Source organism: Plasmodium gonderi (assembly GCF_002157705.1).
Source record: "Plasmodium gonderi DNA, contig: Pgo-contig_160, whole genome shotgun sequence".
Taxonomy (NCBI): Eukaryota; Apicomplexa; class Aconoidasida; order Haemosporida; family Plasmodiidae; genus Plasmodium; species Plasmodium gonderi.
This window is the reverse complement of record NW_021629080.1, coordinates 1-15,093: the sequence shown is the minus strand read 5'-3', so window position 1 is coordinate 15,093 and position 15,093 is coordinate 1. Positions and strand designations below refer to the sequence as shown.

The window sequence follows — 15,093 nt, the reverse complement described above, 5'->3', positions numbered from 1 at the left end:
TTAGTTTACCTTTGTAAGTATTATCAGTACAAAAATAATTGACAAGGGCACTAAAGCCAATATGATATATTTTTTATATGGTATCGTGTCTCTATTTTCATTAGATTCTTCCTGTACAAAGCCTCTACCCGTGGTAGCTGTAACCTCTGTTGCTTTAGGTACACTTAAAACATTTTCTCTTCCTACTACATGTGCTACATGAGATTCACCTTTATAAGATGATTCTAAAATTTTATTAAATATTTCAGATTCTCAGTTATAACACTTGACAATGGTAATTGTAATTTCACGTAGATATGTACACAATCATACATTTCATCTGGAAGTGCTCTATTACGAATAACTTCCCCAATAGCATCATCATCGTAATTATTTAGAACACTAATACCATCTACACTAGCACCTAAAGAAAAATTGACATATAAAAAAGAATATTCATTACCAGTAGAATTCTCGCCCTTGGAAACATCTTTATCAAGAGTTGAAGTATTATTATGTTCAGATTTATCAGTTATGTTATTAGTATCTTCAGAGTTTCCTTCTACAGGAATATCATCTACAAGGACAATAACATTTTTAATAAAAGATGCATTACTGAGTACTGCAGTAAGAAATGTTATTATATTAGAGATTTCTTTAACAGTATTATAACCTTCTTTTCCATAGATTTTATGAGCATTGGCTTGAAGACCTTGTATTACACCTTGAACGGAACCCTCACTCAGGGCACCATTTTCTTGCGAATTATCTATACTAGTTTTTGGAGTACGAATTTTTTGTAAATGCGAATTTTCAGTGTTCGTTAATACTCGATTTAATGAATCAGCTGTGGCAGATAATGTTTCTGCTGTATCCTGTATTTCTGTAGGTGTAGAAGGAACATCAATAATTCTTGATGAAATTGCATCAACTTGATTATTACCAAAATTAGTTGCAGTAGTTGCTTCATGACGTTTATCTGTAATTTCATTTACTGGTCTTGATTTACTCACAACAATATGCTTTTCATCTTGTTGTAGGTGATTATTATTTTCTGAACTTTGGGATCCAGAAGTACGTGAATTCAACATTGGATGTATCTTAGACTCTTCTAAATCCGTTACTGTTTCCTTTTCATAACCCTTATTCCCTTCAGATAATTCATCTGTACCTGATTTTAATACATCACTCTCTTCATTACAACAATGAGCTTTTTCACTACATTTACATAGATCAGTACATTTTTTACAAAAATTCATTAACTCTTTTTCTATATGTTCATTAGTATAAAAAGAAATTTGTTTAGGACATTGATTTTTAAATTTAATTATAGTTTTACTTCGTTCATCACATTCTTTGCACAGATCTACATAGCAACTTTTATCTAAACTATGATATGACCCTTCAAACTCTACTAAAAATTCTATATATTTTTCTCTGCATTCCTCATGTGTATAATATTGATCCTGATAGGAAATATGAATTGTAGATTGCATTTTCTCCATTTAATTATTATTATAGTTCTCTTCCCTTTTACTTCTTTTAAGCAAATGATACTAGAAAATTAAATTATGACTATGCATGTGTATATTGAATACGATCATTTAATACTTTTATACCATGACAATATATTAATAAAATTGGGGAATTATATATACTATCTTCATAAAAGACATTAATTAATTTATCTAAAATATCATTAGGATATTGTGAAACAAAATATAAGAATCATTTAAAGTAATGATATTTTGATACATAATTGTTCTTACCCATAACAGTATAACAAATGAATTCGCAAATATATGTTAAATGAATGTGTAATATTTCCCAATATTAATTTCATATAGGATCTGGGGCTGTATATAGAATCTGAATTATAGATATTAAAAGGTAATAAAACGTGTATATGAATACATAGCATATATGCACTGCGAACAAAATAAATTAAAATAATATATATAAGAGGTTTCATTTAAGTTACACTTAGAAGTTAAATATAATTCCTCTAGAAAATATTTGACATATATATTTTTTATTTCAATATTAATACTATTCACATATTTAATATTACCTATATATTTTCCTATTTATCTATTTATGATTTAAATGTTTTTTTATAAATAATGCAACTATTAAAAGGTAATGCAGTTATAACTTACTGTAAAATATTTGGTGCTTACACATTTTTATCATTATCATTATGCTCTATATATTTTGAATTCATTAATGCTCTGCATAAAGACAAGTAAAATATGATATATACATCATAAGTAGAATTATATTATTACCATAAAAACTTCTTATAACTAAAATTCCCATTTAATACTTCACATAAATTAGAAGCTGTATATATCGAAAATCCTGTGTATATATTTTTCCTCTGTGAATAAGTTCTATTTAATTTTCTAGTATCATCTTCGCCATTATACATGTCTATGTTTTACGTATATGCCTATTTATACTTTGAGAATAATTAACTTCATTTAAGACATTATTAGATGATATAATGTAAATGAATTCAAACAAATATTAATATAATTGAAATTAATAAATAAATTTATAAATACGCTACGCAATTTTTGTAAAACTCCAAATATATGCGTGCAAAATTTTTTTATATAATCTGTACTAAAAAATATAAATTAAGTATTACAGTTTAATCCCCTAGAGAATACTAATAGAATAGATCGTATTTATAATGATAATACACAAAATCAGTTCATATTGTATTATTCTAATAATTTTCTTGTAACATTTGAATTCAATAAACATAATTAAATCATTATTAATTTTTCTTGTTCTAAATGGGAACATTGTTATTTTGATTTAAACTAACAATTTATTAATTTTTTTGTTAGATATATAAAATTTTTACATTTACGTTATAAATATTATATTTAGGCTATATTTGAAATATTTAAGTAGAATATTTTTAAAAATATGTATTTAAAATTAAGTATGCTTCAATTAGATAATTCATTAAAATAGTTTATTATAGTTTCTTTATATGATTATTTGTATGTTACTGTGTATCACTCTTTTTATTTAATTTTATTTCAATATTTTTGCTATTAATGTATCTTAATAATAATAATGTTGAATTATAAAATCATGATATGATTGTCTTAAAGAACATTTTTTATAGTTTGAAAAGATCTTAGCCTGGATCATTTCTTATTGGCATTAAATTTATTAGATGTTATTTCAGTCCAATGAATTTACTATTTTCTTCTTGATTATACTCTTAATAAGATTAATTCTTTTTCCTAAGCTGTCTATATTGTGTATAACAAAAACTATATACATAATAAATTTCTCAAATACAATATATTATTTTACTATTCATGGGTTCACTGTGTAGCGGAATAATAATTTCTTCATTATTTAGTCATAGTTTCCATTCAGTAGAATACTGTATATTATTAATAATTCATTATTTTGGCTTATATATATATTCATTCAATATTTAGTGATATTAATATGTTCCTTTTATATTTTGTTATTCGTATTTGTTATATTTAAGATAATGTGTCTGATTGCAAAATGTAAAAACAAATACTTCATTTTTTTATGTTCCTTTTTAAATATTTTCTATGTTTTGATTGTTATATGTATGTGTCTATCCATTTGATGATTTTATGGTATTTTTAGACATATTTTTTATGTTTTTAAAATATTTTTAATTCATAATGAGAAACTGATCATTTTTAACGCTGTTTATAAATGTTTTAAATGAGTAATTTTGACTGTACGTTCATTTATTGTCTTATGTGTCGATTTACAAAGCTTTTTTCATACTCTACCTTATGCAATTAATGACTTACTAATCATTAAGGAAAATATCTTTTTATATATCAGAATACAAAAAATAATTTTGTTAATCGTCTTGAGCTTTTCCAAATATAGTATCAGTTATTATTCAAATTTCTAGGCACTTTGTAAAAGAATATTTCCTCCCTCCCCCATAAAATTTGATGGTTTGAAATCATCTTAATGTGTTATGTGCACATTATATTGAAAGAATGCCAATATTTTGCAAATTGTGTATTGAAGTTCTTGACATTAATTATAACGATTTCATTGTTGTTTTTTCATTATTATTTTGAATATTTGCACAGTAGGTATGATTAATGCTGAATCATAAAAAATCATCAAACAAAATCGCAGTATGATCAATATGCAACAGTAAATAAATGCACAGATACTCATATGTTAAGGGATATTTGAATAGCGTAAAGTGCAAAGAAGTGCAAAAACATTTTTATGCTTTATATGTATGCATTAATGACTTACATTATAAATATAATGGACAAAAATGGAATGAAATGTCACTTCAAATTATCTATTTTAATTTGGGCAAGGTCAAAAAAATAACATTCAATTTCATATATATAATATAAATTAGGGTAATTTTTCTTTAGAAAAAGCTATTGATTTTATTTTCAATTCATATATACTTGATACTAAAATGTTTTTAAAATTTTTTACCATAATTATTTTATATTCTTTTCTCTTAAAACAGTAAAATGTGTATGCCTAATTAATTACATTCACAGTTTAATAAAAAAAATGTAATAAATACATTATTTATTATTATTTTTTAATAATATATATTTAGAGCTTCTATGGTTATTTGAAAAAGAAATAAATTAAATATTTAGAAAAACATGCAAGATGTGCTTTATTTAGGAATTAAATTAAGTTCCTTTTAAGCGAAAATATAAAAGATTTTATATCATAGTGACCTTCAAAGGAGAATTCTTTTAAGTGTAAAACTGCTTTTTAATTTTTTGGTAATTATTAATTATAAAAATACCATCTTTTTTCAAATCATTCATCCAAAAAAATAATTTTATATGTGTATAGAAGAATAATAATATTTTAATGCTTATTTGTGATATGTCAAAAAATGTTTATTGGAACGAAATGCTTTTTTCTAGTACACAAATTTTATGAGCACCGAGGCTTTACTATTTAATATAAAATTCACAATATTGAATAAAACATCCATAGAATTTGTAACAGTTTGTGACACATTTTTGGCCATTTATACAGGAAAGGAGAATAAAATAATTTATATGAAGTTTATTATTTTATGTTGCATTTGTATGTCTTAGTGACATTAAAATTTTAACGCGTCTGTTTTGAAGAATGTTTAATTAAATAAATGATGTTAATAACGCTTGAAAAAGGATAATATAAAGGAGCTACTCTTTTTTAGAGCAAAAATGAAGATGTCATTTTCTAATGAAATTGTACTTATTGTTACAAGAACACTTTTTAATAAACAATATTTAAAAAGATATAAATACTCAATAAGGACATGTATAGATTCTATATTCAACAGATAGGAAATGACAATGGTTTGATTTATTGTATATTATGGACTGAGTTTTATGATACTCTATTGCATTTATATTTTGCAGAAGAATAATTTTACCAATAAATTCATAAGTAATTAAAAAATTCCATTTTATTTGGAGTAATAAAATAATAGGAAAGCTTTGTTTTAGTTAAATAATATTTTTTCTTATAATTTATATCTTTCTTTTAATAAAAGATTCACAGTGAATAATAACATATCAGTATCTTATATATTATTATATACCATTAATAAATAGGAACCAATACACGAACATCATTATTTCATGTAGTTAGCATATATAAAAATGAGGTGGTAATGTTAAATGATATAGATAAAATGTGTTCATTGTTTTAATGTATAGATAGACAAGTATATCAATATTTTCTGTAATTTGAAAAACAGTGAGGGACTATATTTTATCAGGAAGAATAAATTTATTTAGTACTATTTATATTTCCTAAGCAATTAACAGTTTGAAAATTTTTTAAGTATACTAACCTATAAAAAATATGAGGTGTTTCGTAAATTTCATATCATAATTTTATTGATAGAATAATTTAGAAAACATTATCAAAGAGTATAAAAGACAATGTAAAGAAGATTGCAAATCATTTAGTATAATTATCAGATAAACATAGAAATTAACGGAAGAAATGGATGTTAAATTTTATCAAAAAGTCACATGACCAAATAGGCATAAAGAAGTATAAAGGGAAAAAACTAAAAAACAAATATGCTAGATATAAACTGGTTGAATGAATATCACTATTATTTGAAAATTGTCCTAACGTAGGAATGTTTGGATATTATGTACCAGCTACCCCTATGAAACGGAAAAAGCAGAATATTTTGTATGATAATATTGACAATTATAAATAAACGAAAAAAAAAATTTGTAATAAAAAGGAATGGAAATTATATTTAAAATTCCTTACACATATCAAACTTATCCACTTGAATTATTATGGTAGTTGTGGAACTTGTAGTGTATATAAAAATATGGAATAAAATTGGAAATTTTATTTTTAATTCTTAAGAAAAATTTGACACACTTGATCTTTTTACTATTTTAAAGCAATGTAAATAGTTAAGTTCAGACTAATGTAAAGCAGGGTTCAGGGTGCAAAAACTGAAAAACATGGATATATAGAATTTCACATTAAAAAGTTAGTATCATGTTGAGTCAAATGATTGCACAGAACGTTATTCAGTTTCCCCATTTAATATATCAAGCGAATCAGTGGATGATGATTTAGAATTATAGTAGAACATCGTAATATATTTAATTAATATCATTCTCATAGCTTTGTCTTGGTTGCATCAATATTAGGAAAATTTATATTCTTATAACTTTTCTGTCGTGTAAATACATATTATAATAAATATATATATTACTTATCTTAATAATGTATTTATGTTAATATATATTAAATAATTATATTCTTCTCCTTGTATATATCGGTAAACCTTATACCTATGAACGTAATATAAAGTGAAAATAAATAAGAAAAGGTAAAATAAAAACCCAAATTATGTCTTTGAGTAGGAAATAAATTTATATGAGCCTTAATCTGAGCTCATAGATTGCACAGGGGACAGTTATATAGAACAGTTTATACTTCACGAAATTATTTCCATCAACTATGTCCTAAAGATAGAATTATTTAGGAGGTTAATATCAGTAATGAAAAAAAATAGAACAATTACCTGAAAACCTATGAACATGAGACAAAAAACGAAAAAAATATGAAATGTAGGCATAGAAAATGTCATAATTCAAGTATTGTATAATGTAAAAGTGAACGATTATTTATTTGATTACTTTATGTGTATATAAAACAATTTAAGAGTTCTTAATAATAAATGTTATTAATAATAGAATATATATATCATAGATTGGAATAATTTAAAAATGGTGTATAAGTATAAAAAGTCAGACAAACTATTAAACCAAAAGATATGCACTTTTAGTAGAGAAATAAACGTTATTATAAAATTAGAAAGGTCCGGTAATGATATAATGGGGATATTTATTCATATGTTATGAGTTATTGTTAATCTGGTATAATAATTATAATAAAAAACCAATTATAGATAAATATATAAGAACATACCATGCTGTATTTATGTATACCCTTACAAAAAAATTGTATAGATAAATGTGTTAGGAAGTGTATTGTATATAAGAAAATGTTATGTTAAGCTAATTTGATTAATTTGAATGCAAAATATAAACAATATTACCATATAACTTTTTTTCTTTTTATAATTATATGTGTAATAATATTAAATTGTATGAATATAACTGATTAAATTATTTCAATATTATTAATATTATTTTCATAGTTTTTATATATAGTATGATAATTTTTAATATTACTACACTTAAACGAAATAAATTTTTTTTTTTTTATTTTATTATTTTTGTACGTGTCACCTCTGAGAAAATTACTACGGCATAATGTACATAATAAAAGAGTAACACATTCTAAAATATTCTAATAAATGAATTAAATACAATGATAAAAAAATTTTTACAAGCATGTTATAATATGTTTTCTTCATTACAATAATATAATTTATATATATATATATTAAATTTAGAATCTTATTTAAAGTTATATTTTACGTTTATTCTACATCCGAAGTTCCAATAAACTATTAAAAATTATTACTAATTATATATGTTTAATATTATGCTTACGTGTTGCATATGTAGTATTAAATTTATAAGTAATAAATTTATTTTATTAGTCCGTAATTAAAGAATAAACCACTTTTCAATTAATTTTTTATTCGTAATTTATCCATAATTTCTAAATTTAAATATATATGTAACCATATATTGTTGTTATAAATGTGTATATTATAGGAACATTAAATATATTATATGTTTTTAAGGATACCTTCTTATTTTTTTAACAATGCCTTATATTATCTTTTCATAATTCGTAATCATAAGTTCATTTTTTTAGAGTTTATTTTTTCAGGTTTTATGTTTCTGGGTTATGGGTTTATATTATATGTTAGTGTTTAGTTTTTAATCATAATGCTTCAGCATTTTCTATTTAGTGTTTTTTATTTACATATTTATGTATATTCCTTTTTCAATATTGACTCTTCAATATAAGGAATAAGTTTATAATATTATAATGTATAGTTATTTTATATATTTAACATTATAGTTTTTTTTGTAACTATAATTTTTTTCTCTTAACGATTATTAAATATATTTTTTTTATTTTCATGCACTATATTTTCTATAAAATTTACTAATGTGAATTATTTTTATAGTTATTACAATTATATATTTCTGGTCTGATTAATTATTTGTATATTGATATTTTAGATTGATTTATATTTTATAATATATATTCAATAATTTGCATTCTGTAAATAATATTCATGGATTATTAAGTGATATTATTTTTTTTTTAAATAATATTATTCCATATTAAATCAAAATTATTATAAACTAAAGATATTGCTAATATATAGTAATATATTAAAGAAGTATTAAATTTATTTAACTACTAGTTTATACCTGTTTTCTAATAAAAAATCAATATTATGAAAGTGCGATAATTTTTACATTAATTAAAACTTATATAATTGTTTTATTATATAATATCCATTTTTTATATGAAACATTTATTACCGACTTTATATATTAATAAATATACTGCTCTGTCAGGAATTTTTTTTTTTTCATAAATGTTTAGATATATATTTTTCTCAATTTTATACATTTGTAATTGATATAATTATTAAAAATTCACGTATATGTCATTCAGGATTTAATGTGTACATTAAATCAAAGAATTAATGAAAAAAAAAAAAATATATTGTTCGTCATAATTATGTTATATTAGTATTATTAATTTTTATTTATTCTTAATTTCATATAAATAATGGGGTTTTATTTATTACGCCATTTTTATTTTTTTCTTTTTCTGATTTTTAAATTAAAAATATAATAATATTTTTTAAATAGATGTACATCATAATAGAAGCTATAATATATTAATAAAACGTACTTTGCATGAATAATAGAAACTGAAAAAAAAAATATATTCATTCATTATATATTCTAATTTTTTATATATATTAATAATAATTCTATAATATTTATTTTATATGTATAATTTTTATTAATACATTAAGAATTAATTAATTTTATAAAGGTATCTTTAAACAATGTCAAACTATTTAATGCTATATATTTATATCCATTGATATTATTTTATTTAATTATTTATGTAACAATCTCTTAACATAAAAAAAAATTATATTTTTAATATGTACAAATAAATTATATATAAATTTTATTAAAAAATAATTTCATAAGATTTATGACATGCAGAATTATATGACATGGATAAATCTTATATAGTATTTGCATGTTCATTGTCATATATAAGTTAAATGAATTAATCAAACTGGTTATATTGCCTTCATAATAATATTTTGAAATAATAAAAAAATATAAAGATAAGCTATAAATGTAAAATTTTTCAGGAAATAATGTTTATAATTAAAATTATATATTCAATCATTATGCATAATGTTTTTTCACATTATTAAAAGTTATATGAGACAAATATACTAACCAAAAAATGATATAACGAAATAATACAAATGTACTCATTATATATATATAGCTTATACATATATTTTCATTTCTACTTGTCTTTTATATAATATATGTTCCTTCTTATATATGCAAAAATGGATTTATACACATGATGTAATGGTAAAGTATATACAATTAAATGTATAAATAATAAACCCTTCATAAATAAAATTTTCATAATTAATGAATACGTTGTATTTTCATACTGATATTATCACTTAAAAAAAAATTATATTATTGTACAAATGTATTTATAGTATTATTTAAATATCTATTATTTATGAAAAATATATAATTAAATTCAGTGGGATACATTAAATTGTTATCATGGAAGTAATTATATGAATATATCTTCCTGTTATATATGCATAAAATTATCTAAAATATGTAACATACATATTAAATAAATATTATATTTATTTAGATTATTATGTTCAATACTTAATTTCTTTTGTTCAACATTGTTTTTAACAAATACAAAGGAATACATTATAATTATAACGTGGAATGTATAATGATTTGTCTTGGATGGTCTTATACGTTGCTCTAAGAAATTTATTTTGTGATATGTTTCATTTATTAGCTTCTTTATAATATACATCATTATTAGGATATATTTTCCTGCTCAACAATTATATTTAAATAGATCTTATTTCTTGTCAAATAATAATCATTTTTATAATTTATTATATATATTATTCAATGCCAATGAATTCATACGCTTTTATAGCACCTTTTTAAGACTATTGTACTGAGTTATATAATATATTGTGTTTATTTTTAATTTTATTTTTACGTGACTCTTCAAATAAATTCATTAATTCATAATGTTTTTTATATTTTCTATTCCGTATATTTTTTAACTTTCTTTTCCTTGGTCGTAAGTATGAACTACAAGCAGTATACTGATATTTAAGAAAAAATATGACATATACATGATTAATGCATTAATTATATATTTATTATAAAAGATATCATAAATATTTACAGAATAAATATTTAATTAATTAAATTTATTTTTAACATTATACAAGATGAAAATAATTATTAATATTGCAAAAAATAAAAAACCCGTGCTTGTCCACGTCACCGCAGATGCAGTATCTCCTGATAATTCTTCTACATTCGTCCTGCATTTTGGAGGTATCATCAAAGAACAATTCGATTTTACTTCTTCACATGTGTAAGTATTTTTGTCTTGCAAATAGGTATGAAAATCACATTTGAATTTTTCCAATTCGTCCTCAATAGTATTGTTAAACTTATTATTTTTTTCTTTATATTTATTAATAATTTCTTCATATTTTTTTACACATGAGTAAAAGTAATTGTCCTTGTGCTTGTTCTGGTTTTTAAATTCTTTAAAATCCTTATATAATTCATCAAACAGATTGAACATATCATATACATTATCATCCATTAATGATACATATTCTTTACATACATCAAGTCCGTTTACGCCTGTATTTTTGTATGATTTTATGAGTTCTTCGTGAACCTTATCAAACCTCTGAAAATTAGGATTTTTATTCTTTACTTCACGTTTTAGTTCATAGATAAAAAAATTACAATATGGTTTTCTATCATATTCGCTTTTATCCTTTATTTCATGTAAATAACGAACAAGATATTGACAAGGTGGTGTAAAATTAGTCCAGTAATTTTTGCTTTTATGTTGAAAAGTGTTATTAAATGCATTGCATGAGGCCCCTATTTGACCATTTACAGCACTTGAATAATGTGGTGAGAAACCTTATTATACAATTCCTTACCTTTGGTAAATATATCCATACAAGATAACTAAGAGTGAAATATATTGTAAATATAAAAGTGTTTATTTATAAGAAAATTTTTTTGTTTTATTTTTCTAAATAAGATACTTTAAAACATAGTAGTATGAATTATAGTTTTAATAATATATAGAAACTTACTTCAGCTTTCGCGACTTGGCTATTACCCATTACATTTGCTAACTAATACGAAAATAAAATTATACTGATTAATATAATTTATAATGTGTTCAAAATATTACAATTATTATTATATATTACATGTATTATTCTTATTAATTTATAAATATAATATAACTCTTAAAGTTTCACCCTTATATATTAAAATTTTATAGCATTATTTGTTCCTATAACCTAAAAGATATATTATTCGTATATAGGATTAAATCATAGTATTTTAGAATTTCGGTTTTAAATTTTTTGTTTAGTGTTTTTTATATATGTAATCTGAATCAAGTTTTATATATTTATAATCAGTATAATGATATATGTATATAAGATTTCTATATGAGCATATATTCTTATTTATATTATTTATTTTTGAATTAATATAATGTGTAAATACACTATTTATATTTTATTAATAATGTGTATATTATTAATATATATTTCATATTTTTATTTTATCCCTATTATATATTATATATGTAAATTTTCTTTCAATATTCGATATTGATTATAATATATAATATTTTTAATTTTCACATAATATGATTGTAAGACGTATACTTATAAACATAGAATTAATTATTTTTTTATTTTATTAAATGATTTGTACCAGTTAATTCTATAAAGTTTAGATTTATTATACCATTACATTTTGACCTTTTTATTAAGCGCATTTTAATATTTTTTACCTTATTCGAAAGATATATTTTTTTTTAGTTCTCTAAATGATATACTTATGCACTATTATTGCTCAAATCTCTTGGGGGGGAAAAAAAAATATGAGTTATATTATACATTTACATAATAACCCATATTTATTTATGCAAAAATGTATGTACGTATGTATGTATATATGTTTGTTTATATAATTCTATTATATAGTTCAATATTAATTAATAAATATATTTACATAATTGTTCTAAAAAAACAATTTTACTATTTATAGTTATATATATGGCATTAATTATTTATTATTTATATATATATAAATGCACTTTTTTCGAAAAAGAATCGTTGATATACTTTTTAAACACATATTGAATTATGAAATAAAATGTTCCTTGGATATTATTATATATTTCATTTTTTATTTATATTGATATGAAATACATGTGTAAAAATTTATTATTATAAAATATGCATAATTTTACATGAGGTAGGTAATTATTTTGATATATATTATAATTATATTTGTACCACAAATTAACAAGGAAACAAAATTTATGCAGTATAAAATTGTTAACATTATATGTAACATTTAAAACTAAAGATAAACGAAAATATTTTTTATGTATTAAAATTTAAAATAGTGTTACATTACATATTTTTGATAAAAAAAGTGTTTTGCTATATTCATAGTTTTTTCTGTATATGCATGTACATTGGGGATATTTTCAATATATTTATTGTGTTGTTAAAAAGGAAGCTTCTAATTCATTAATATATCTTCCAAAGAATTCAACAAATAATATTTTCTTAAAATTGATATATTTTTTGAAAGATTAATTATAAGGTATATTTTTTTATAAAGGAAACATGTACATATAAATTGAATACAATTTTTTTTATTGTTCATAAAAACAAAACCTTTGTCCCTGATATTTTATTTCTTATATAAGATAATTCAAAATTTTATAAATATCATATATTTAATTTTTAGGAACAATAAGATTTTGAAAGTTTTTAATGAGTTACTATGATTTTATTGAATCTACGTATCTTCTTAGACAGTATTATTCGGAAAACATCATATATAATAGGGATTATATATAAATGTTTTAATATTTAGTTTGTACACATTTGTATATAACAAAATATAAAAAATGTTTTCAACTTGTTCTCTCATGATTATGACAATCTACAGCATAATACATAAAATAAGTTGTTTTTTTATGGGTAGATAATTTTGTATTGTAAAATGAAAAAGACAATTTTTTTAATGATTTAACTTGTTCTATGAATAAATTATTTCACATAATGAAAGTATTAGATGATTATGTAAGAACGTAGTTTTCATAATAATTTGAAAAGTGTTATAAATAATACTCAGGGTATGGGGATTAGAATTTATGGTTCAGGTTTCATTATTTAGGTTTAATGTTTCAGTTTTAGAGTTAATGTTTCATGTTTTGGCTTTATGTTCTATGGATTTATGATTTTTGATTTATCTTTAAATGTTCATGATTTAGGTTAGTATTTTATGATTTATGGAAATGGTATACTTTTTTGTTTCTGGTTTTATGTTATGTTGTGTTATATATTTGTGTTTATATTTGTTGTAAATTTCTATTTTTATAATAATATTGGATATATTTAAACGTTCTTTTTTATTTTAATTATTTTATTTTGTCTCATTAAATGGCTTTATAATGATTTATTAAATACACAAGTAAATTCATAGTATCCTACATATAATTATAATTTATAGTTATTTTAAATAATAGTTTAAATATATTTTTATTTAATCATATTATTATTGGGTGTTTAAGAAATTAGAATTTTTTATTTGGTTTTTATATAGAAAATGTATATCATTGATTTCTATTTTAATTTATATTTCTTTATTTAGAATCGTTTATTATAAATTTTTTTTAATGTAATTTTCAGTCTTTATTTATATTTTAATATGCCTATATATATATAACCTTATTCATGATCATAATTCCCGTCAATACAAACATTTCTGAATGCTCCTATATTTTCCTTATTAAAAACATGGCCACCCTTATATTATTCATTCAGATAAAAATTATCTATTTAATGCTTATAATTCCTATTATATAAAATGAATACAATACCATAATGAATAGATAAAATCAAAATAAAACCTCCTGCATATGAAAAACTTGTCCCGTCCCCTCCTCGTTTAGGACGACATTCATTTTTATTCTCAGTACTATTTTTATTACCGTTAATGTCACTATCATTCATGTTCTTTTGTTTTTCAGATAATTTCGTAACTTGTCCTTAATATAATTTCTTTTTTTGTTTTTCTATATAACCTAGGAATTCTTTTGTCCACCAGATGTACTATCAATAACAGGTGCATCTATTATATTATATACTTTTTTTCCCTAATTTATTAATTTTATTTTCAGAATAATTTAATAAACATTATATTTTACTTAAATGATCTTCTAGGATATTAATTATATTAT

At 21.2% G+C, this 15,093-nt stretch overlaps 1 protein-coding gene across 1 annotated transcript, besides 2 other annotated features; it reads right to left on the bottom strand.

Annotated features, from left to right (window-relative positions):
• Nucleotides 1-263: 263 nt before the first annotated feature.
• Nucleotides 264-1,478: a sequence feature (contain untaranslatable codon;~variable surface protein).
• Nucleotides 1,479-1,637: 159 nt separating this feature from the next.
• Nucleotides 1,638-1,655: a sequence feature (contain untaranslatable codon;~variable surface protein).
• Nucleotides 1,656-10,720: 9,065 nt separating this feature from the next.
• Nucleotides 10,721-11,938, bottom strand: PGO_001525 (variable surface protein; the record flags this gene model as incomplete). Its single annotated transcript, XM_028690964.1, has 3 exons — nucleotides 10,721-10,882; nucleotides 11,002-11,729; nucleotides 11,905-11,938. The coding sequence occupies 3 exons, from the start codon at nucleotides 11,936-11,938 to the stop codon at nucleotides 10,721-10,723; spliced, it is 924 nt and encodes a 307-aa protein (XP_028546765.1).
• Nucleotides 11,939-15,093: the final 3,155 nt, after the last annotated feature.